The 22,500-nt window shown below is 37.4% G+C and overlaps 1 protein-coding gene across 1 annotated transcript in view; it reads left to right on the forward strand.

Moving 5' to 3' along the window:
- LOC115225742 (roundabout homolog 2-like) overlaps positions 1–22,500 on the forward strand; it is a 571,297-nt gene that overhangs the window by 449,922 nt on the left and 98,875 nt on the right. Inside the window, exons 14-15 of the mRNA XM_036514525.1 lie at positions 14,081–14,149; positions 21,962–22,091. Of these exons, the coding sequence (XP_036370418.1) occupies positions 14,081–14,149; positions 21,962–22,091 (199 nt within the window). The remainder of the gene's footprint in view (positions 1–14,080; positions 14,150–21,961; positions 22,092–22,500) is intronic.

Here is a 22,500-nt window from a genome sequence, read left to right on the forward strand (position 1 = left end):
CATCTGACTCGCAAGAAAGAGTACACATACATACATACATACATACATACACACATACATACATACATACATACATACATACATACATACATACATATATATATATATATGTGTGTGTATGTAATTATACATGCATATATGTATGTATGTATATATATATATATATATATATACATATACACATATGTATATGTATGTCTCTGTGCGTGTGTGTTTGTGTGTGAACACATGCACACATGCTCTTGTACGTACACACACACATACATGTCTCAACATGTCATGATTTCATGACCATAAATACAATTTATTGTTTAGAATCTTAACCCAGCTTAACATTGCCATCTCGATTTAACAAAAGCATTTCCAACTCAAAGCTGTCCAAAATAAACACACAATCACTTTAACTACCTCAAAATTAGACCATAAACTTAGATTAGAAATGTACTTTTACTACCAAATCAAACAGTCATCGGCTTTATGGTCTGTGTCTGTGTCTTTGTGAATATATTTATATATATATATTGGCGTAGGAGTGGCTGTGTGGTAAGTAGCTTGCTTACGAACCACATGGTTCTGGGTTCAGTCCCATTGTGTGGCATCTTGGGCAAGTGTCTTCTACTATAGCCTTGGACCGACCAAAGCCTTGTGAATGGATTTGGTAGGCGGAAACTGAAAGAAGCCCATCGTATATATAGGCGCAGGAGTGGCTGTGTGGTAAGTAGCTTGCTTACGAACCACATGGTTCTGGGTTCAGTCCCATTGTGTGGCATCTTGGGCAAGTGTCTTCTACTATAGCCTTGGACCGACCAAAGCCTTGTGAATGGATTTGGTAGGCGGAAACTGAAAGAAGCCCATCGTATATATAGGCGCAGGAGTGGCTGTGTGGTAAGTAGCTTGCTAACCAACCACATAGTTGAGGGTTCAGTCCCACTGCGTGGCATCTTGGGCAAGTGTCTTCTGCTATAGCCCCGGGCCGACCAAAGCCTTGTGAGTGGATTTGGTAGATGGAAACTGAAAAAAGCCCATCGTATATATATATATATATATATATATGTGTGTGTGTGTGTGTGTCTATATGTCCCTGTCACTTACCGGTTCGGCAAAAGAAACTGATAGAATATGTACTAGGCTTACAAAGAATAAGTCCTGGGGTCGATTTGCTCGACTAAAGGCGGTGCTCCAGCATAGCCACAGTCAAATGACTGAAACAAGTAAAAGAGTAAAGAGTAATATATATATATATATATTAATTAACAATTGAGCATAAAATCTTTAAAAGAAATTATCAGTAGTCAGCGTGAAAAACCTCGTAAGAGAAAAAATCCGTAAATTCTTCCTCTTTGAAAATATTCATTTATATTATATTGAGGGTACTACTAATCGTAGATACCACACGCTAAGAGGGACCAATGCGGTCAAAACTACTAAAAATAAACAAAATTTTACCGAATGCAAACTTCAAAACACATCATTTTAAAACAGAATTCAGTTATATATATATATATATATATATATATAAAATTGCATAGAAGGTCTAGAAACCACCTGATGAATGTCCATAGAAGTGACAAGAAACGATCGTAGTGGATATTTTAATTATATTTAATTTATATAAAAATTTTTATGTATTGGATTAAGTCTTTCTTTGTTTGATTTGCATAATAGTGGTTTTGTCTCTAATTAATATTATATATATATATAGCATAAGTCATCTAAAAGTCCATAAGTTGGGAAAAAGATGCACTCATATATTTGTCAATAGAGTGGGTATATTATCTGAAGTGTACAGTATTAGGTATCCATCATGGCTTAGCTTACATATCAGATGATATATATGTCTGTGTGTGTATGTGTATGTGTGTATGCATATATATACTTGTCGATGAAAAACGATGACGTTTCAGTTAGCAAATGTTGGCTGATTCTGGTGAATTGCTGCATTTAATTTGTCCAGCTGGTCACACTAGGCATCCAAATTGATGGTCCTGTCATGGAAAGAAGCTTGGAAAAGACAACACCCTTCCCACTAAATTGAAAATAAAGCCTTCTTCTGATGAAATTCTGCTCTGGAGATGCTTCCCCCATCATCATATGCACTTCACATTGTTATGGATGATCTGTTTTCATCTCTTGTCACATTCTTTTACTCTTTTACTCTTTTACTTGTTTCAGTCATTTGACTGTGGCCATGCTGGAGCACCGCCTTTAGTTGAGCAAATCGACTTATTCTTTGTAAGCCTAGTACTCATTCTATCGGTCTCTTTTGCCAAACCGCTAAGTTACACGGACTTAAACACACCAGCGTTGGTTGCCAAGCGATTGTCGGGGGGTCAAACACAGACACACAAACATATACACACATATATATATATATAAACGACGGGCTTCTTTTCAGTTTCCGTCTACCAAATCCACTCACAAGGCTTTGGTCGGGTCGAGGCTTTAGTAGAAGACACTTGCCCAAGGTGACACACAGTGGGACTGAACCCAGAACCATGTGGTTGGTAAGCAAGCTACTTACCACACAGCCACTCCTACGCCTATAAAAACTAATCATTTTCTTCCAGCTTCTGCAATGATTTACAGATGGAAGTCTACTGGGTGAGGTTAGTTTCCTTCAACTGATGTGAGATCCAAACAGTGAACCTACTGATATAATCAAGTTGATGTTGGTGGTTTTCAACACAAGTTTTCGATATTTAGCAAATATTTGCTATCATCCAGGACTTATAAAAGGAGTTGGTGTCCCTGATAATTTCTGTTGGCTGGCTAGAGTGAGGTGCATCATGAACAGGAAAAATTTCCTGATCAAAATCTAGAAAACCACTTCTGGAACATGATCTATAACAGCATTCCCTGCTTACATGACACCATATCTTCCTGTAGATTTCTGCTGCTTTTCTTATCATCATCATCATCATCATCATCGTTTAACGTCCGTTCTCCATGCTAGCATGGGTTGGACGGTTCGACCGGGGATCTGGGAAGAACAGAAGGCTGCACCAGGCTCCAGTCTGATCTGGCAATGTTTCTACAGCTGGATGCCCTTTCTAACGCCAACGACTCCGTGAGTGTAGTGGGTGCTTTTTACGTGCCACCGGCACAGGTGCCAGGTGAGGCTGGCAACGGCCACGGTCGGATTGGTGCATTTTACGTGCCACCGGCACGGAAGTCAGTCGAGGCGGCACTGGTATCGGCCAGTGCTTATCTTCTTTGAAAATAAAACACCATGTGGTGTTGATAATGTTCATTTTAGTTTCCCATTTTAACATAACGTCAAACACACGTGTTGTTTAATCAATTATACTCGCAGTTATGATTTCAAATTCCCTCGCTAAAAGTGCACTAAGACTTCCGGAAACAAATACTGCATAAAATATTTACTGCAGTATAATTAAAATCAAAAATAAGGGTGAAAAATTGGATATTAATTTAATAGTACCATCAATTTAACACCAAGTGGCTTAGCGCATAAAAACCAGGGATACAAAAAAAAATTTATGCACAAATATAAGAGAGTGACCACTATATAGTCGACTCTTGCGCTAAAAATAGATCCGCTATGGTATATAGTTTATATATAATATATATAATATATATTGTTTATATATAATATATAATAGAGAAGAAAGTAAATTTCGAATGTAGTACAGCTGTGAAAAAAGCAAAGAAGGATTGGATTTTACCCTTATAAAATAGAAAAAAGTTGCCAGCAACTAACCTGGAGCCACCTGCTGGTAACTTTTATCCATTTTATAAGTTTGAAATATTCAGTCTTTCTGCTGTTTTCTCAGCTGTACTGTGTTCAAAATTTACGTTCTTGTCGGTAAAATATCAGACACATTCAGCACTCTCAAAGTTTACAAGATATAATATGTACATGGCTGGTGCTTCCTAGGGCTAAATAGCGGTGGTGTGATTCCCTTTATGGGACTGTCACATTAAGTTGACAGTATACAACTGCTCTATCGTACTACCACTGCTTATATCTCTCTGAGATATTTAGAAATGTAACATTTCTATTTTTGTAATCAGCGGATTTATTTCACTAGAATTCTTATATGTTTACAAGGTCTAGACAGGCATCTCCAACTAGCAGGCCATGCTACTCCAGACTGATGACGAGCAAATACTCAGAAACTAGTCTCTGGATGCAGGCTTAGCTGGGTGGAGGTGCTTATCTCCCCCTTATAAACATAAGGACACAGGAAATGTGTCAAGGCTGACAGGAAGCGTTGATGCTTCCTAGGGCTAAATAGCAGTGGTGTGATTCTCTTCATGGGACTGTCACATTAAGTTGACAGTATACAACTACTCTAATATGTACATTATCTTGCATATAATCATGGACAGGCTATTCAGTTTGCCCCAATTCAGTCCAGGTACATGATATTGATAAGCCACAAAATTGGTGAAATATTGATATCCATCGCTCCTGGATGGGATCTGGAGTGAGATGTGTCACCTGTCTGGGATTTTTCTGGTGTTTTAACATCCAGCACTTTGAGAGAGTCATCTCCACCGCTGCAATTCGCAGTCTACCAATGAACAAGCAAAGTACATACATTGACAGTGTGTGTTCAGTAATGCTTAGAACATTAGCACTGCTTCTAATTCCTATCTGAATAATATATAGTGTTAGATATTATGTTGCATGTGCATCAAATTGTATGTACATAAATCAGATGAAGTGTTCACTCTCATTAATAGTGCATCTTATGTATGTGTGTACATGCACACACATATGTATATATATATATATATATATATATATATATATGCATATGTGTGTATGTATATATATATATATATATATATATATAATATATGCATATATATATGTGTGTGTGTATATATATATATATATATATATATATATATATATGTATATATGTATGTATATATATATGTATATGTGTATATATATAATATATATATTATATATAATACACACAATTACGCATACACACACACACGCACACACACATATATATGCATGCACACACATGTGAAATGATATGTAATTATAGCAGTTTGATTTCCTAAAAGTACTTCTACAATCTGTAATCTGACAAATATGACTTTTCGATTTTGTTTTAATCAATCATTTTTTCATTTGCAGAAAAATTATTTAGTTTTTAGTCTGAAATATTTAAAGCTAAATTTGGTAGCTATACTTTGGGTTGGGAAGAAAGTAATTTCGGTTGTTTAGTGTGAAATAAAAGTCATTTTTTTCTCATACAAAGAATGAACAATAATCTATATTTTTTCTATTTTATTCTATGACCTTTTGCCATCTTTCTGGCAACTTCATGATTCCATGCTTATAGAACTTCTGGTCTTTATCAGACAAAAACAGAAGCAAATTTGATTTCAGGTCATCATCATTATTGAAAGTTTTACCATTCAAAGAATTTTGCAAACTTCCAAATGAATGGTAATCTAATGGTGCAAGGTCAGGGCTATATGATGGATGTGACATCACTTCTTAACCAGGCACCAATAATTTTTCACGAGTTAGCAAAGACATGTGTGGTCTAGCGTTGTCATGGTGGAACATGATTGCTTTACGATTTGCCAATTCTGGCTGTTTTTCTTTCATTGAATGCTTCCTCTAGTTTCATTAGTTGTTGACTGTAAACATCTTAATTGATCCTTTGGTTCCTTGGAAGCAGCACAAAATACACAACACCTTTGTAATCCCACCAAACTGACAACATAACCTTTTTTTATGCAATTTCGATCTGGTTTCTGCTGGTTCATTATGCTTGGACTATGATCGTTTTCAATTGATGTTATTCTAGACAATCGATTTTTCATCACCAGTGACGATTCCTTACAAAAAAGGTCGATTTCATTGCGTTTGAGATGCATATCACAAATACTGATTCGTTGTGTTAAGTGAATCTCTTCAATTAATGTGGAACCCAAATATTGAGCTTCTTAACGAGTCCAAGACATTTTAAGTGATTTTCAATTATTCCGTGTGATACATTTAACTTCTCTGCAATCTTTCACTCAGTTATATTACAATCAGATTCAGTTACGGCTATGACCCAGTCATCATCAATTTCTGTAGGCCGACCAGAATGTTGGTCATCTTTGAGTGAAAAGTCTCCAGAATGGAATTTTTAAAACCATTTCTGACATGTGCGTTCTGTTAAACAATCAACACCATAATCTTCACATTCCCCTTTGTGAGTCCCAGCAGCTTTCTTGCCTTTACAAATATAAAAAAAGGAGAGCATGGCCAAAATGTTCGTTTTTGCCCTCTATGTTAAAATTGACACTGAACTAACAGCTGTAAACAAAATTAAACACAATTTGCTTCTAAAGTAAGCTAAAAGTAAAAGCTATCAAATGTCAAAAGGAAGACCAGTATACCCATCATGACTACCCGTCTGATAAGAGTACACTAGGCACATGCATCACAACTATATGTGCATGACATGGTGATCTCATATCAAGATAAACAGCACATGACCTTGCAGGTGGGGCCCAATTAGAATTTTCTTGTGGTCAAGTAACCCATCCCACTCAAAAGGTCCCCAATTGAAGGTTATTTAAGGATGTTAAATGAAACACCTATGTTTCCAGAGGTGAATTATTCAAACCCAAAAGAATCCCTCTCAACACATGGCTATGATGCTCCCCCACTATTTCTGCTGCTCGTGATCAGAGATGCACATATCATCAGCCACTAAGGGACATGCTCAACTGGTTAAGGTCAACAACTGACAAGCAATCTGTGGTATTGAGCAGAATTTTGCTGTAAAACCCATCTTTATACCAAGACAAAACAATGTACATGAAACACTTCCAACCAGTTAAGATCAGAAGCCATGAGAGCCACTGCTGGTACTGCATCAGGGCAGTTATTATTATTATTATTATTATTATTATTCTATGTTTGACTTTTGCTTTACATTTGTACAAGTTGGCTCCAAGTCTCACCCAGAGACCTCAAGAGACAACAGGGTTGGAAGTTCATGTTGTTGTTATGCCTAGTGTGCCATATATTTCATTATTATGATTATTATTATTATTATTATTATTATTATTATTATTATTATTATTATTATTATCATCTTCATTATTATTATTATTATTGTTATTATTATTATTATTATTATTATTATTATTATTGTTGTTATTATTATTATTATTATTATTATTATTATATTATTATTATCATTATTTGTACAAGTTGACTCCAACCTCACCTAGAGACCTCAAGAGACAACAAGTTAGAATTCAAGTTGGTGCTAATACTAAGGTGCCATATTATTGGTTTTTTCCACAGGGTATTGTTCAAGAGAATGTCTGTCAAAACATAAGAAAATTAGAAGTTTGTTTTAAAAGTAATTTCGTGGTAAGATGCCAGTAAAAGGTGTTTGCTATTATGTACATTTGGAAGTACTTTTGACAATATTTACTGATTAAAATGTGCTGGGAATTACAGATAGTATTTTTCATAGAATTATTATTATTATTATTATTATTATTATTATTATTATTACTGAGTGAGAGAGCAGTGCATGCCATCAAAGTGACACTGGGGTAAAATATACGAAGCCCAGTATACCCATCATGACTACCCGTCTGATAAGGGTACACTAGGCACATGCATCACAACCATATTTGCGTGGCATGGTGATCTCATATCAAGATAAACAGCGCATGACCTTGCAGGTGGGGCCCAGTTAGAATTTTCTTCTGGTCAAGTAGCCTATCCTACTCAAAAGGTCCCTGAATATTACTATTACAACTATTATTATTATTTATTATTATTATTATTTTATTATTATTATATTATTATTATTACTGAGTGAGAGAGCAGTGCATGCCATCAAAGTGACACTGGGGTAAAATATACGAAGCCCAGTATACCCATCATGACTACCCGTCTGATAAGGGTACACTAGGCACATGCATCACAACCATATTTGCGTGGCATGGTGATCTCATATCAAGATAAACAGCGCATGACCTTGCAGGTGGGGCCCAGTTAGAATTTTCTTCTGGTCAAGTAGCCTATCCTACTCAAAAGGTCCCTGAATATTACTATTACAACTATTATTATTATTATTATTATTATTATTATTATTATTATTATTATAAAAGCCACAAAAATCCCTGTGAGATACAGCCACCCAGGGTTTCCTGGCCAAAATGTGAAACTGCTGAACAGTGAAGTAAATTAATATTTTGGACATGAGACCATGATTAGCTGTATTTCACAAAGCTTTTTGAGGTTTTTATCATAATGATATCATTACTCTCTTAACTAAATCAAGCGCTGTAATAATTGTTAAAAACCATTCCACGTGCAAATATACATTAAGATATATTTATAAAATCATTATCGTTATCAACATTATTGCTGTAATTCCAATATTTACCTTCCATACTTACGTTGTCTGACAAAAAGTCATTGAAAATTTTATAAAGAATTTCTCTCTTTCTGCTCGTAAATTCTATTTTATGTCAATATTGAGCTGCAATGACTAATAAGTGCTTCAATTACGGTCTGTGTTTAGCCATTAGTGGTTGGAAATAGGGTTAGCTGTTATTGATTGCTTCTATTATTGATTGAATTATTAGTGATTGGAAATAGGCTTATATCAATTTTACCGGAGAAGAATAATGTCAAGATTCACATTGACTGCAGAAAAATAATTACAGTTTTTTAATAAACATTCTTAATGTTTAATTGATTTTGAAGACATATAAGTTTTGTGTAATGGATATGTATATATGTATGTATATGCATATATACATATACATATATACAGTCACCATATACATATATACATATACTGAAGGCGGCGAGCTGGCAGAAACGTTAGCACGCCGGGCAAAATGCTGAGCAGTATTTCGTCTGCCGCTATGTTCCGAGTTCAAATTCCGCTGAGGTCGACTTTGCCTTTCATCCTTTCAGGGTCGATAAATAAAGTACCAGTTTCGCACTGGGGTCGATGTAATCGACTTAATCCGTTTGTCTGTCCTTGTTTGTCTCCTCTGTGTTTAGCCCCTTGTGGGTAGTAAAGAAATATATATAAATATACATATATACAGTTGCCATATAGATATATACATATATTGAAGGCGGCGAGCTGGCAGAAACGTTAGCACGCCGGGCAAAATGCTGAGCAGTATTTCGTCTGCCGCTATGTTCCGAGTTCAAATTCCGCCGAGGTCGACTTTGCCTTTCATCCTTTCAGGGTCGATAAATAAAGTACCAGTTTCGCACTGGGGTCGATGTAATCGACTTAATACCTATGTCTGTCCTTGTTTAGCCCCTTGTCGGCAGTAAAGAAATATATACAGAAATATATAAAGAAATATATACAGTTGCCATGGTAGATCGGTAGCTACTACACACATTTTTTTCTCTCCTTGTTTCTCTCCTTGTTTCTTTCTGTGGAAGAGCATAGGCTCGAAATGTTAAAGACTTTTTCAATTCCCGAGCGTTATACTAATACATCTGTTTGTTTTCTACACCACCTGTCTTCGTCTTTTGTTTTTTTCCTGAATTCTCCCTATATATATATATATATATATATGTATATATATATGTATTTATTCCTTTCTATAGAAGAGTGTAGGCTCGAAACGTAAAAGACTTTTTCTATTCCCGAGCATTACACTAATACATCTGTTTGTTTTGTACACCACCTGTCTTCATCTTTTGTTTTTTTCGTGAATTCTCCCTATATATATATCCCTTTCTGTAGAAGAGCGTAGGCTCGAAATGTAAAAGACTTTTTCAATTCCCGAGTGTTATACTAATACTTCTGTTTGTTTTCTACACCACCTGTCTTTGTCTTTTGCTTTTTTGGTGAATTCTCCCTATATCCATTTATAGGTATGCGTTCATATTTATATGAATGCATACCTACATATACCCATATCTGCAGATATTCATATTTATATACGAAGGCATGCAGCCTAGTAGTTACAATGTTGTACTTGTGATTGCTAGATTGTGGTTTCAATTCCCACACAGGGTGGCACATTTTGTTCTTGAGCAAAACACTTCATTTCATATTGCTCCAGTCTACTCAGCTGTAAGTGGGTCCCCCTGTGATAGAATAGCCTTCTGACCAGGGGGTAGAATGTTGGCCTGCTCACTAAGCCAGTGGGGTGGCATTATTCGAAAGCTAATACAATGCATAACGCATTGTGACCAGTGATGTGTAACAACATCCAAACATCTGGTCGATACCATGACAATGATATGTGAATATATATACAAGTGTTGGTGTGTGTGCTTTCCAATTACATGGTTCTGGGTTCAATCCCACTGCATGGAACCTTGGGCCCAAGTCTTCTACTCTAGCCTCAGGCCAACCAAAGACTTGTGAGTGGATTTCATTGAGAGGAAACTGAAAGAAGCCTTTCATATATAAAGTGTGTGTATGTTTGTTTGTTGGTTTGTTTGTCCCCCAATACTGCTTGAGAACCAGTGTTGGTTTGTTTATATCCTTATAACTTAGTGGTTTGGTAAATGTGACCAATAGAATAAGAACCAGGCTTTAAATAAATAAATAAGTATTGCAGTAGGTCCCCAATTAGCTGCTTTGCTTGCATGGATCCCCTTTGGTTATTATTTTATTCTGGTGAACTCCCATATCCATTCAATATCTAAAATCTAGTTTTATAGAAACTTCTTTCAAAATCCCTATTTTGACTTCCACACAATAACTTGTGTAGGTTGGACCCTGTAAAATATTAGAGAAAGAAACCTTGTTGTTTCTTGAAATATATAACCAATACATACATCTTAAGGAAAATTTGGGGGGGGGGCCTTTAAAATACCATTGTGGATCCCTAATTTACCATTTTGTTGTGTGGACCCCAAAAATCTTATATGGAGCCTCAAGGCCCATATGAATCACTGGACTAAACCCACCATTCAAAGTGGTGTGCTCCAGCATGGCCGCAGTCTAATGACTGAATCAAGTCGAAAATAAACAATATCTTTAATGATTTTATTTAAAATGAATATAAATTTTGTGAATGATTTATCACAGATTCAGAGACAAAAACAATAAAAATAAAGGAAATTTTTTTCTGGGGGTCTTTAAAATACTATTGTGGGTCCCTAATTTACCATTTTGTTGCGTGGACCCCAAAAATCTTATATGGAGCCTCAAGGCCCATATGAATCACTGGACTAAATCCAACCTTTCAAAGCAGTGTGCTCCAGTATGGCTGCTGTCTAATGACTGAATCAAGTCAAAAATAAACAATATATAGGCGCAGGAGTGGCTGTGTGGTAAGTAGCTTGCTAACCAACCACATGGTTCCGGATTCAGTCCCACTGCATGGCATCATGGGCAAGTGTCTTCTGCTATAGCCCCGGGCCGACCAAAGCCTTGTGAGTGGATTTGGTAGATGGAAACTGAAAGAAGCCTGTCGTATATGTGTATATATATATATATATATGTGTGTGTGTGTGTGTGTTTGTGTGTCTGTGTTTGTCCCCCTAGCATTGCTTGACAACCAATGCTGGTGTGTTTACGTCCCCGTCACTTAGCGGTTCGGTAAAAGAGACCGATAGAATAAGTACTGGGCTTACAAAGAATAAGTCCCGGGGTCGATTAGCTCGACTAAAGGCGGTGCTCCAGCATGGCCGCAGTCAAATGACTGAAACAAGTAAAAGAAAGAAAAAATAAACAATATCTTTAATGATTTTATTTAAAACGAATATAAATTTTGTAAACGATTTATCACAGATTCAGAGACAAAAACAATAAAAATAAAAGACACTTAATATTCACATCTATTCTTAATGTAAATATTGATACATTTTCTAACCATAAAGACAAAATTAATTGACCGAAGAATTATATTCATATTAGCAACCACTCATCTCAGAAGTTTAATTAACTTTAATTAATTTTAGAATGAATGATAGCGTGTGTAGTCTAGATAGACATGTTGGAACATATTTGAGTTTAATAAACTTGGCTGTGATTCTGTAGATATTTGCTGCAATCTGTGTGGCATAAAAATTGTTTGATATATGACAAACAATGACTAAACTGTTCAAAAATGGTTCAGAGAATTAATTAATTAATTAGCAGGAGCAAATTAAGCAGAAATGCCATTGTCGTCGTCATTGTCATTTAACATCCATTTTCCATGCTGGAATGGGTTAGATGGTTTGACTGGAGAGCTGGTAAGCTGGAGAGCTGGTGAGCTGGAGAGTTGCACCCAGCTCTAGTTGTCTATTTTGGTTTGATTTCTACAGCTGGATGCCCTTCCTAATCACAAGACTTAAACATAGGCGTAGGAGAGCTTACGAACCACATGGTTTCTGGTTCAGTCCCACTGCATGGCACCTAGGGCAAGTGTCTTATACTATAGCCTCGGGCTGACCAAAGCCTTATGAGTGGATTTGGTATACGGAAACTGAAAGAAGCCCGTTGTATATATGTGTATATATATATATAATATATATATATATATATATATATTATATATATATATATGGCGGTGCCCCAGCATGGCCACAGCTTGTGAGCTGAAACTAAATAAATAAAAATAAATAAATAAAAAAAATATATATATGTATATGTGTGTGTATATGTTTGTGTCTGTGTTTGTGCACCCAACATCGCTTGACAACCGATGCTGGTGTGTTTACATCCCCGTAACTTAGCGGTTCAGCAAAAGAGACCGATAGAATAAGTATTAGGCTTACAGAGAATACACACACACATACATATACATATGACAAGTTCCTTTCAGTTTCCACCTCCCAGCTCCACTCACAAGGTTTAGGTCAACCCAAAGCTAAAGCAGAGGACCCTTGACCAAAGTGCCATGCAGTGGGACTGAACCCAGATCTACACACTCGGGAAACAGACTTCTTACCACACCTGATGATGATGATGATGGTGGTGGTGGTGGTGGCGGTGGCGATGATGATGATGATGATGGTGGCGGTGGTGATGGCGATGATGGTGGCGATGATGACGATGATGATGATGATGATGGTGGTGGTGGTGATGGCGATGATGGTGGCGATGATGACGATGATGATGATGATGATGGTGGTGGTGGTGGCGATGATGATGGTGGCGGTGGTGGTGGCGATGATGATGATGATGATGACGACGATGATGATGGTGATGATGGTGGTGGTGATGGTGGCGATGATGATGATGATGGTGATGGTGATGATGATGATGATGACGACGATGATGATGGTGATGGTGGTGGTGATGGTGGCGATGATGATGATGGTGGTGGTGGTGCTGCTGCTGCTGCTGATGGTGGTGATGGTGGCGATGATGATGATGATGGTGGCAATGACGACAACGTCGATGACTACGACGCAGCTGCTGCTGATGACGATGAAAAAGGTGAAAAGGAAGAGTTGGATGCTGGTGGTTGTACAGTGGTGATGACGATTACAATATGGTATACATATATATATATATATATACTAGCCTTGTCCACCCACTGCAATGAGGGGTGCATTTTATTGCAGGGGTGGGGATCAGTGCGATGTATGAGACAAGGGTGGCTGTAACACTCTATAATTTTCAATTGTTGTTTTACTGTTTAAATCTGAACTTGTGAGTTCAATATCAACTTACATCTCTTCCGGGGTGATGGTCATATTAGGGTTGCTTTCATTTAGTTCTTTTGCTTATTTTCCTCTTCCTTGTTTCAGTCATTAGACTGTGGCCATGCTGGGGCACTGCCTCGAAGAATTTCTAGTCGAATGAATTAATCCAATACATTTTTTTGAGACCGGTGCTTATTATGTTGATCTCGTTTGCCAAACTGTTAAGTTACAGAGACATAAACACACCAACACCAACTGCCAAGCAGTGGTGGAAAACACACACACACACATACGATGGGCTTCTTTCAGTTTCCATCCACCAAATCCACTCACAAATCTGTAGTTGTCTTGAGGCTATAGTATAAGACACTTGCCCAAGGTGCCAAGCAGTGGGACTGAACCCAAAACCATGTAGTTAGGAAGCAAACTTCTTAACCACAGAGCCACGCCTGCACCAATTTATTTATTTTATTTTTTTATTTTTCTTATTTTCAGGTAACTACACCTGTGTGGCTGCCACTAGAGTTTACAATGTCTCCTCTACAGTTCCTGTTTGTATTGTTGGTAAGTACTCCGAGTTTTAAGGTTTCATTTTCTTATCTCCCTCTCTCCCCGTTGCCCACTCACCCCATCCAATCCTCACTATCACTTCACCTATATTCACCCCACCATTGTACCTTTGAAATGTGTCTTGACACATCTCTGCTACCATCTTTCTCAACCTCTCCATCTCACTCTTTCCCGCCTTTTCTATCCAATTGGGGTACCGCTGTATCTCCTTCAGAGCAAGGCACCCATCTATAATGATAATAATAATAATGAAATTATTGTATACAGTGCTCAAGTGCACCACAACTTGTCAGAAAGTGTGTGTAAAGCATATGCAGTAATGTACAAATGTCTGGGAAGTGAGCAGTGTATGAGTCAGATACATGCTTGCGTGTGTATGCAGGGGAGAAAAGCAGGTGTAGTGTTGGCGAATCTCAGGAAGCATGGAAGTTTTGAAGGATGCAGTGCTCCGACAACTAACAACTGATGCCGGCAGTTTGTTCCATGCTTCAGCAACTCTCAGCGTGAAAAAATGTTTCCTAAAGTCATGGGAGCTGTGCTATTTTCTGACTTTGTAAATATGTCCACGGGTGTTGGACAGGTGGAGTTTGAAAAGGTGCTAAGGGGACTTTGTCTTGCTTTTGCAAGTTACTTGGTTACCCCATTAGTGCTGGTGCCACGTGAAATGCACCCAGTGAACTTTGTGGACTGAATGGCATTAAGGAGGGCATCCAGCCATAGAACGCATGCCAAATAACCAATAGCACTTGGCACAGTCTTCTGCCTAGCCAGCTCTTGTCAACCTGTCCAACCCATGCTAGCAAGGAAAATCATGATGATGATAATTTCTCATAATGATACTCTTTCTGAAAGACTACAGTGATCCCTCATTTATCGTGGTAGATTGGTTCTGAGGCCGGCCACGATAACTGAATTTCAATGAAGTAGGGACACCATATTTACAGTATTTATTTAACGCGAGCTGGCGTTGAGGCAGTCAGCTGGCAGAAACGTTAGCATGCCAGGTGAAATGTGTAGCCATATTTAGTCTGCCATTACGTTCTGAGTTCAAATTCCACCGAGGTCCACTTTGCCTTTCATCCTTTCGGGGTCGATAGATAAAGTACCAGTTTCGCACTGGGGTCGATGTAATCGACTTAATCCTTTTGTCTATCCTTGTTTGTCCTCTCTATGTTTAGCCCCTTGTGGGCAATAAAGAAATATATTTAACGTGTATTTGGACTTTTAAAACCCTCCCTGTACTGTTAACAACCCACCCATTACAGTAGTCAATTAACAACAAAGACAACTGTTAAGCAATAACACTTTAGATTAAGAAAAATAAAGATTGTTACTGTACTCAACATGAAAGAAGTTGATGGTGGTGATGAATTTGCTGCGCAGTAAAAATGATGATGATGAAGCTGATGGCGGTGCCCTTTCCTGGGACACCTCTTCCACTTCTTCCGAAGGTGCAGCTGTAGTAGTAGCAGCAGGCACTGGGTCTTTTTTGCAAAGCCGCAAAAACTTGATAGAAAGTTGCTGCCACTGCTTCTTTTTCCGTTCAAAGAGCATCTTGTAGGGATTCAGGACTTCGTCGACCTAGTTGCAAAATTGCACAGAACAAACCATATCGTCGACTCATTCCTGTGACCCCTCTTTCAATTCTTTAGCAAGGTTGCAGAGCTTGGCCAGCCATTCCAAAGTCAAGCCAATTTGGTCGACAACTTCTTCCGTTTCTTGCTGTGTTTCTTCTTCTTCGCTGCCAGTACCAGCCTTGGAAGAAGCAGCATGCTTGGGAGCCATTGTAGGGGATGAAAACCCAAAGTTCAACACAAAGAAAGAAAAAATTCACTCACTACAAGAAAGCTTGAAGCGAAATGGCGATGAGAGAGAAAGGGACAAGGGAAGATGCTGTGGATCTGAGCATCGGTCAAAGCACCAATCACAGGTCCCTCTCCATTACACCAATCACAGCCCGTCTTAAGTTCAAATACTCCTGCATATGCTTTTTTGCTACTTTGTGCTTATTTTGTTGTTCCTAGACTAGGAAATAATATTTATTATTAATATTTTAATGGATTTAAGTAAAAATTTTAGGCGTTCATATATATAATCTCCTTTAGAGAGACTTAGTAATTTTAATATTTCTATTATTGAAAACAAGTGGATGTATTCCACTGAAACTAGGTAAATAAAATCTTCAAACAGACGGTCGGTAGCGACACCTGCTGGGTTTGACTACACTGCATTGATAAAGGGCAACAACCCTGAAACATGTCTGCAGATGTCTGACCAGTAAGGTGAAGCGGCTGACCTCCCCTGTTCGAAGGTTGTAATGGACGCAGGTTCGTGTGTCATATAGCTAGCTAGAGGCAGTGGCCTCTTGGAGCTAACCAGCGACAGCTTTAGTCTTATATTTAGACTGCCATATTAGTTTGGCGATAAATATTAATATCCAGTAACGCTGCCGTAATCTCCTTTAGAGAGACTTAGTAATTTTAATATTTCTATTATATATATATATATATATATATTAAAAATCCGCGAAGTCGTGAATCCACGATAGTTGAACCATGAAATAGCGAGGGATCACTGTAATCCCTTTTCCAGCTATGAAGCTCCTCCCATTAATGAAACCCCTTGAAGTAATGATAGTCCTTCAGAAAAACTCTTTCTGATAATGATACTCCTTCTTATAAGGGCGACGAGCTGGCAGAATCATTAGCACGCCAGGTGAAATGCTTAGCGGTATTTCGTCTGCCACTACGTTCTGAGTTCAAATTCTGCTGAAGTCGACTTTGCCTTTCACCCTTTCAGGGTCAATTAAATAAGTACCAGTTTCACACTGGGGTTGATATAATTGACTTAATCTGTTTGTCTGTCCTTGTGTGTCCCCTCTGTGTTTAGTCCCTTGTGAGTAGTAAAGAAATAGATACTCCTTCTTATTGTGAAACATCCCATATTCGGTCAAATGTAATCTTTATTTATTCACAGTTTTGTATTAATCATGCATTGTCTTATAGCTTCTAGATTTTTATGACATAAATGTATATTTTTAAAATGACATTATAGGATAGGTGCAACAGGCTGGATTGGGTCAAGCTTAATATAAATCAGGTGGAATATTGGGGCCTAACATGGCTGGTTCTAACCCCTTAGCATTCAGATTACTCTGTCAAATGTAATGTGTATTCATTAACTTAGGTTCAAATTAATTAAGCATTATAAACAAGTGCCTGTCCAACATTGATTGCATCACCCATACTCTCAACAATGCGCCCTTAAATATGGTTTCTGATTACAAATATCTTGGGTCATACATATCATCATCTGGAAAAGATTTTCTAACTAGAAAGGGTATGGCCTGGTCAGCCTGTAATGACATGCATAAGATCTGGTCATCAAATCTAAGTAGAGACTTCAAACTTGAAATCTTCAAAGCCACAGTCGAACCAATTCTACTATATGGCTCAGAAACCTGGACGTTATCAAAAAGCTTGAGAGGCGGTTGGATGGAACCTACACTCGCCTCCTTAAATGTGGTTTCTGATTATAAATATCTTGAGTCATACATATCATCATCTGGAAAAGATTTTCTAACTAGAAAGGGTATGGCCTGGTCAGCCTGTAATGACATGCATAAGATCTGGTCATCAAATCTATGTAGAGACTTCAAACTTGAAATCTTCAAAGCCACAGTTGAACCAATTCTACTATATGGCTCAGAAACCTGGACGTTATCAAAAAGCTTGAGAGGCGGTTGGATGGAACCTACACTCGCCTCCTTAAATGTGGTTTCTGATTATAAATATCTTGAGTCATACATATCATCATCTGGAAAAGATTTTCTAACTAGAAAGGGTATGGCCTGGTCAGCCTGTAATGACATGCATAAGATCTGGTCATCAAATCTAAGTAGAGACTTCAAACTTGAAATCTTCAAAGCCACAGTTGAACCAATTCTACTATATGGCTCAGAAACCTGGACGTTATCAAAGAAGCTTGAGAGGCGGTTGGATGGAACCTACACTCGCCTCCTTATGAGAGCTCAAAATCTCTCGTGGAAGCGTCATCCAACCAAAATGCAAATATACAGGAAACTACCACCTGTGTCATCTCTTGTGAAAGGTAGGAGAGTCCAGTTTGCTGGACATTGTTGTAGAGCTGAAAATGAGGTAATTTCTACTCTTCTCCTCTGAAAGCCATCTGCTCGTGATACCAGAGGGCGCACACTCTCCTACCATGATGTAATCTCCAGAGATACAGGCATTCAGCAACAGGACCTCCGTAATGCCATGATGGACCGTGAAGTCTGGCGTAGCATGGTAAATTCCATTGTCTCGACCACGGTCGAACAATGATGATGATAAAGCATTATCTTGTAGCTTCAAGATTTCAAATTTACAATTGTAGAGTGATATTGTAGGATAGGTGTGAGAGGCAGGATCTGGCTGGCTTGAACATAAAACAGGAAGAACGTTAGGACCAGGGTTGAATGTCTTGAGGCAAAGATACTCCTTGAGGCAACAATATTGGGCCTTTGACATAGAGATTTTTCAACAGGACATTAAGAATTAATATTTTGGTTTCATTAACATGCTAATACCTCTGAGATATGTTAAAAATTTTAATTTTTCATACCAACCCACCCATGACTACTCCATTCTATAATATAACTTTCATGTTTTAAAATGGTCTAAATTAAAACCTTCCATTAAAATTTTGTGTTTTGTTCCAGACATCATCTTATTAACAACAAAGTTGTTTAATTAAATTCTTTATTATTTTCTAAATTGATTAGAACAAAGGTAACATTACTTCAACAGAAATATGGCCACAAAATAGTTCACCTTTTTGATTCCAACCCACCTGAGATTCTCCTTGGTTCTATGATACAAACTACCTGGTTTAAAGTAATCTAATTCATTGCCCTCCTTCGAAATTTCACGTTAATTTATCTTCTACTTTACCAAATTCTTCACCATTTAAAAAAATTAACTGAAATAAAAACAGTGTATAACAACAAAAATAGTTACAAATTGGTTAAATATTGTATAACTCTATCAGTCTGTGTGTTCTTTAACTCACCCAGGAATCCCTTGTTTTTGTGATAAAAAAAACTTCCTGTTTTAAATTGATTCAAATTAAAACTTGCCATCAAACTCCCGTGGTAATTTCAGTTCTAAGCACCAGCTGAAGAACGGCAATTTTATTTTACTATCAAGTCATCGTAATATTTGAAATTATCTAAAATAAAAGTTTAGGTTGATAGAAATATAATAAGAAAAATGTAAATATTACATAACTTGTCTTGTTTATGTGTTCTGTAACTCACCTAAGTTGAACTGCGAAGTAGTGAGGGAATACTGTAACCCCTTTTCCAGCTATGAAGCTCCTCCCATTAATGAAACCCCTTGAAGCAATGATAGTCCTTCAGAAAAAACTCTTTCTGATAATGATACTCCTTCTTATAAGGGCAGTGAGCTGGCAGAATCATCGGGCGAAATGCTTAGCGATATTTTGTCTGCTTGGTTCTAAGATACAAAATTCTCATTTTAAACTGATCTAAATTTAACTTTCCATCAAAATTTCTCTTTGATTTATGCTCCAGAAACTAGCTTTGACAATGAAAAAGATATTTTACGAAAACTATTTGTTACTTTTGAAAATATCTCAAGTTAAAGCAGTTTGTATCAACAAAAATGAATTTTACAAAAGAGTTATTAAATATTGTATGACCCTATCAATCTATATGTTCTGCCCTTGGTCCTGTAATACACACGTCCTATTTTAAAGTGACCTAAATTAAAATGTTAATTTATGTTCCAAATACCAGATTAAAAAAAAAAAATAATAATAATGAGATTATTGTATACAGTGCTCAGGTGCACCACAACTTGTCAAAAGTGCGTATAAAGCATATGCAGTAATGTACAAATGTCTGGGAAGTGAACAGTGTACGAGTCAGATACATGCTTGCGTGTGTATGGAGGGGAGAAAATCAAGTGTAGTGTTGGCGAATCTCAGGAAGCATGGAAGTTTTGAAGGATGCAGTGCTCCGACAACCAACAACTGATGACGGCAGTTTGTTCCATGCTTCAGCAACTCTTAGCATGAAAAAATGTTTCCGAAAGTCATGGGAGCTGTACTGTTTTCTGACTTTGTAAATATGCCCACGGGTGTTAGATGGGTGGAGTTTGAAAAGGTACTCAGAGTTATTGTTTGTAAGATGGTTAATAATTCTATGGGTGTCTGCCAAGTCAGCTGCCAGACGTTGGTGTTTCAATGTATCCATGCCCAGGGAAGTAAAGAATTCAGAATATCGCAAATACCTGATGGAGGGTATTCATTTGGTTGCACGTTGCTGAACGGCTTCCAGACGATTGATATCCTGGGCAAGATAGGGGTTCCAGACCGGTGATGCAAATTCCAGGTGAGGTCTTACCATAGTTATATTAATAATGATGTGATTGTTTTACTAAATTCTTCGTTATTTTTTTAATTAATTGAAACTGAAATAAGGTAACATAAATTCTAACCATTTGATACCAGCCCACTTGAGATTACTCTTGGGTCTGTGATACAAGTTTCCCATTTTAAAGCGATCTAATTAAAACTTGCCATTAAAATTTCTTGTTAATTTGTTTGGAACACCAGCTGAATAATGATAAAGTTATTTCACTAAATTCTTTATTATATTTGAAATTATCTAAAATAAAAAAGTTTAGGTTGATAGAAATGTAGTTAGAAAAGGGTTAAATATGACATAACTCCCTCTGTCTTGTGTTCTGTAACTCACCTAAGGACCCCTTGGTTCTAAGATGCAAACTTCTCATTTTAAACTGATTTAAATTAAAATTTCATTTAATTTTTGTTCCAAGCATTAGCTTAATAACAACACAAATATTTTATGAAATTCTTCATTATTTTAAAAATTAATTAAAACTGTGACAATGTATTTCAACAGAAATAAGGTAACACAAATTTTAACCATTTTGATCCCAGCCCACTTGAGACTTGGTTCTGTGATACAAGTTTCCTGTTTTAAAGGGATCAAAATGCACTTTTGACAAGTTGTGGAGCACCTGAGCACTGTATACAATAATTTCATTATTATATTATTATTTTAAAAACTTCCTTGAAATTTTCCTGTTAACTTAGGTTCCAAAAACCAATTTACAAATGACAAATTTCTTTTACTAAATTCTTTATTTTCAAATTCAGAAATACTAAATTTCTAAATCTCTCGGTGGTGGGGCGATAGAATGGTTGGTATACTGTCAATCTAAAACGAACGTGACAGTAGGGGGGTACACCACCGCTGTTTAGCCCTAGGAAGCATCGACGCCTCTTGATGGCTTTGACAACATTTTTCCTGTGTATAAATGTATATAAGGACACAGGAAAAATGTGTCAAAGCGATCGGGAGGCGTCGATGCTTCCTAGGGCTAAACAGCGGTGGTGTACCCCCCTCCACCCTACTGTCACGTTCGTGTTAGATTTTATTTTCAAAATTAAATGAAAAACATTTCATTGTATTTCAACAGAAATATGCTAACAAAAAGTTAACCCTTTTGATAATGTCCTACCTGAAACTGTCCCATTGGTTCTGTGATACAAACTTCTTGTTTTAAACTGATCCAAATTAAAACTTCTTTCAAAATTTCATGATAATTTATGTTCCAGACTCCAGTTTAATAAAACGGCAAAGTTATTTTCGAAATTCTTTATTAATTTGAAAATTAATTGCAGCAAATGCAGCATATTTTAATAACAGATATTGTCACAAAAAAAGGGTTGATGTTTGAATTTCTTCGTTTCAAGGCCAACCTAAAGCACCAACTTTGACCAAACTCTATGCGACTTCATCGACTTCCATTATGTTGGAATGGCAACCTGCTGAACAAGAACCGTTTACCAATGTTACTGGATACATTATCAGTTACAAACCGGAGTAAGTAAACTGTGTTGTTGTTGTTGTTGTTGTTGTTGCTGCTGGTAGTGGTGGTGGTGGTGGTGGTAGTGGTAGTAGTGTTGGTGGTGGTAGTGGTGGTGGTAGTGGTAGTGTTGGTGGTGGTGGTGGTGGTGGTGGTAGTGGTAGTGGTGTTGGTGGTGGTAGTGGTGGTGGTAGTGGTAGTGTTGGTGGTGGTGGTGCTGGTAGTGGTGGTAGTGGTGGTGGTAGTAGTGGTGGTAGTGGTGGTGGTGGTAGTGGTGGTGTCAGCAGTTACCACTAAATGACCCCCTACTAAGGAAACTTTCCCTGAGCATCGTATCTTTGCAGAACCATTACCACACTGGGCAAACTGCTCAGCAGCATTTCACTTTCATCCATGTTTACATTCTGAGTTCAAATTCTGCCAGGG

The sequence above is a fragment of the Octopus sinensis genome, linkage group LG28 (assembly GCF_006345805.1).
Source record: "Octopus sinensis linkage group LG28, ASM634580v1, whole genome shotgun sequence".
NCBI classification, from domain to species: Eukaryota; Metazoa; Mollusca; class Cephalopoda; order Octopoda; family Octopodidae; genus Octopus; species Octopus sinensis.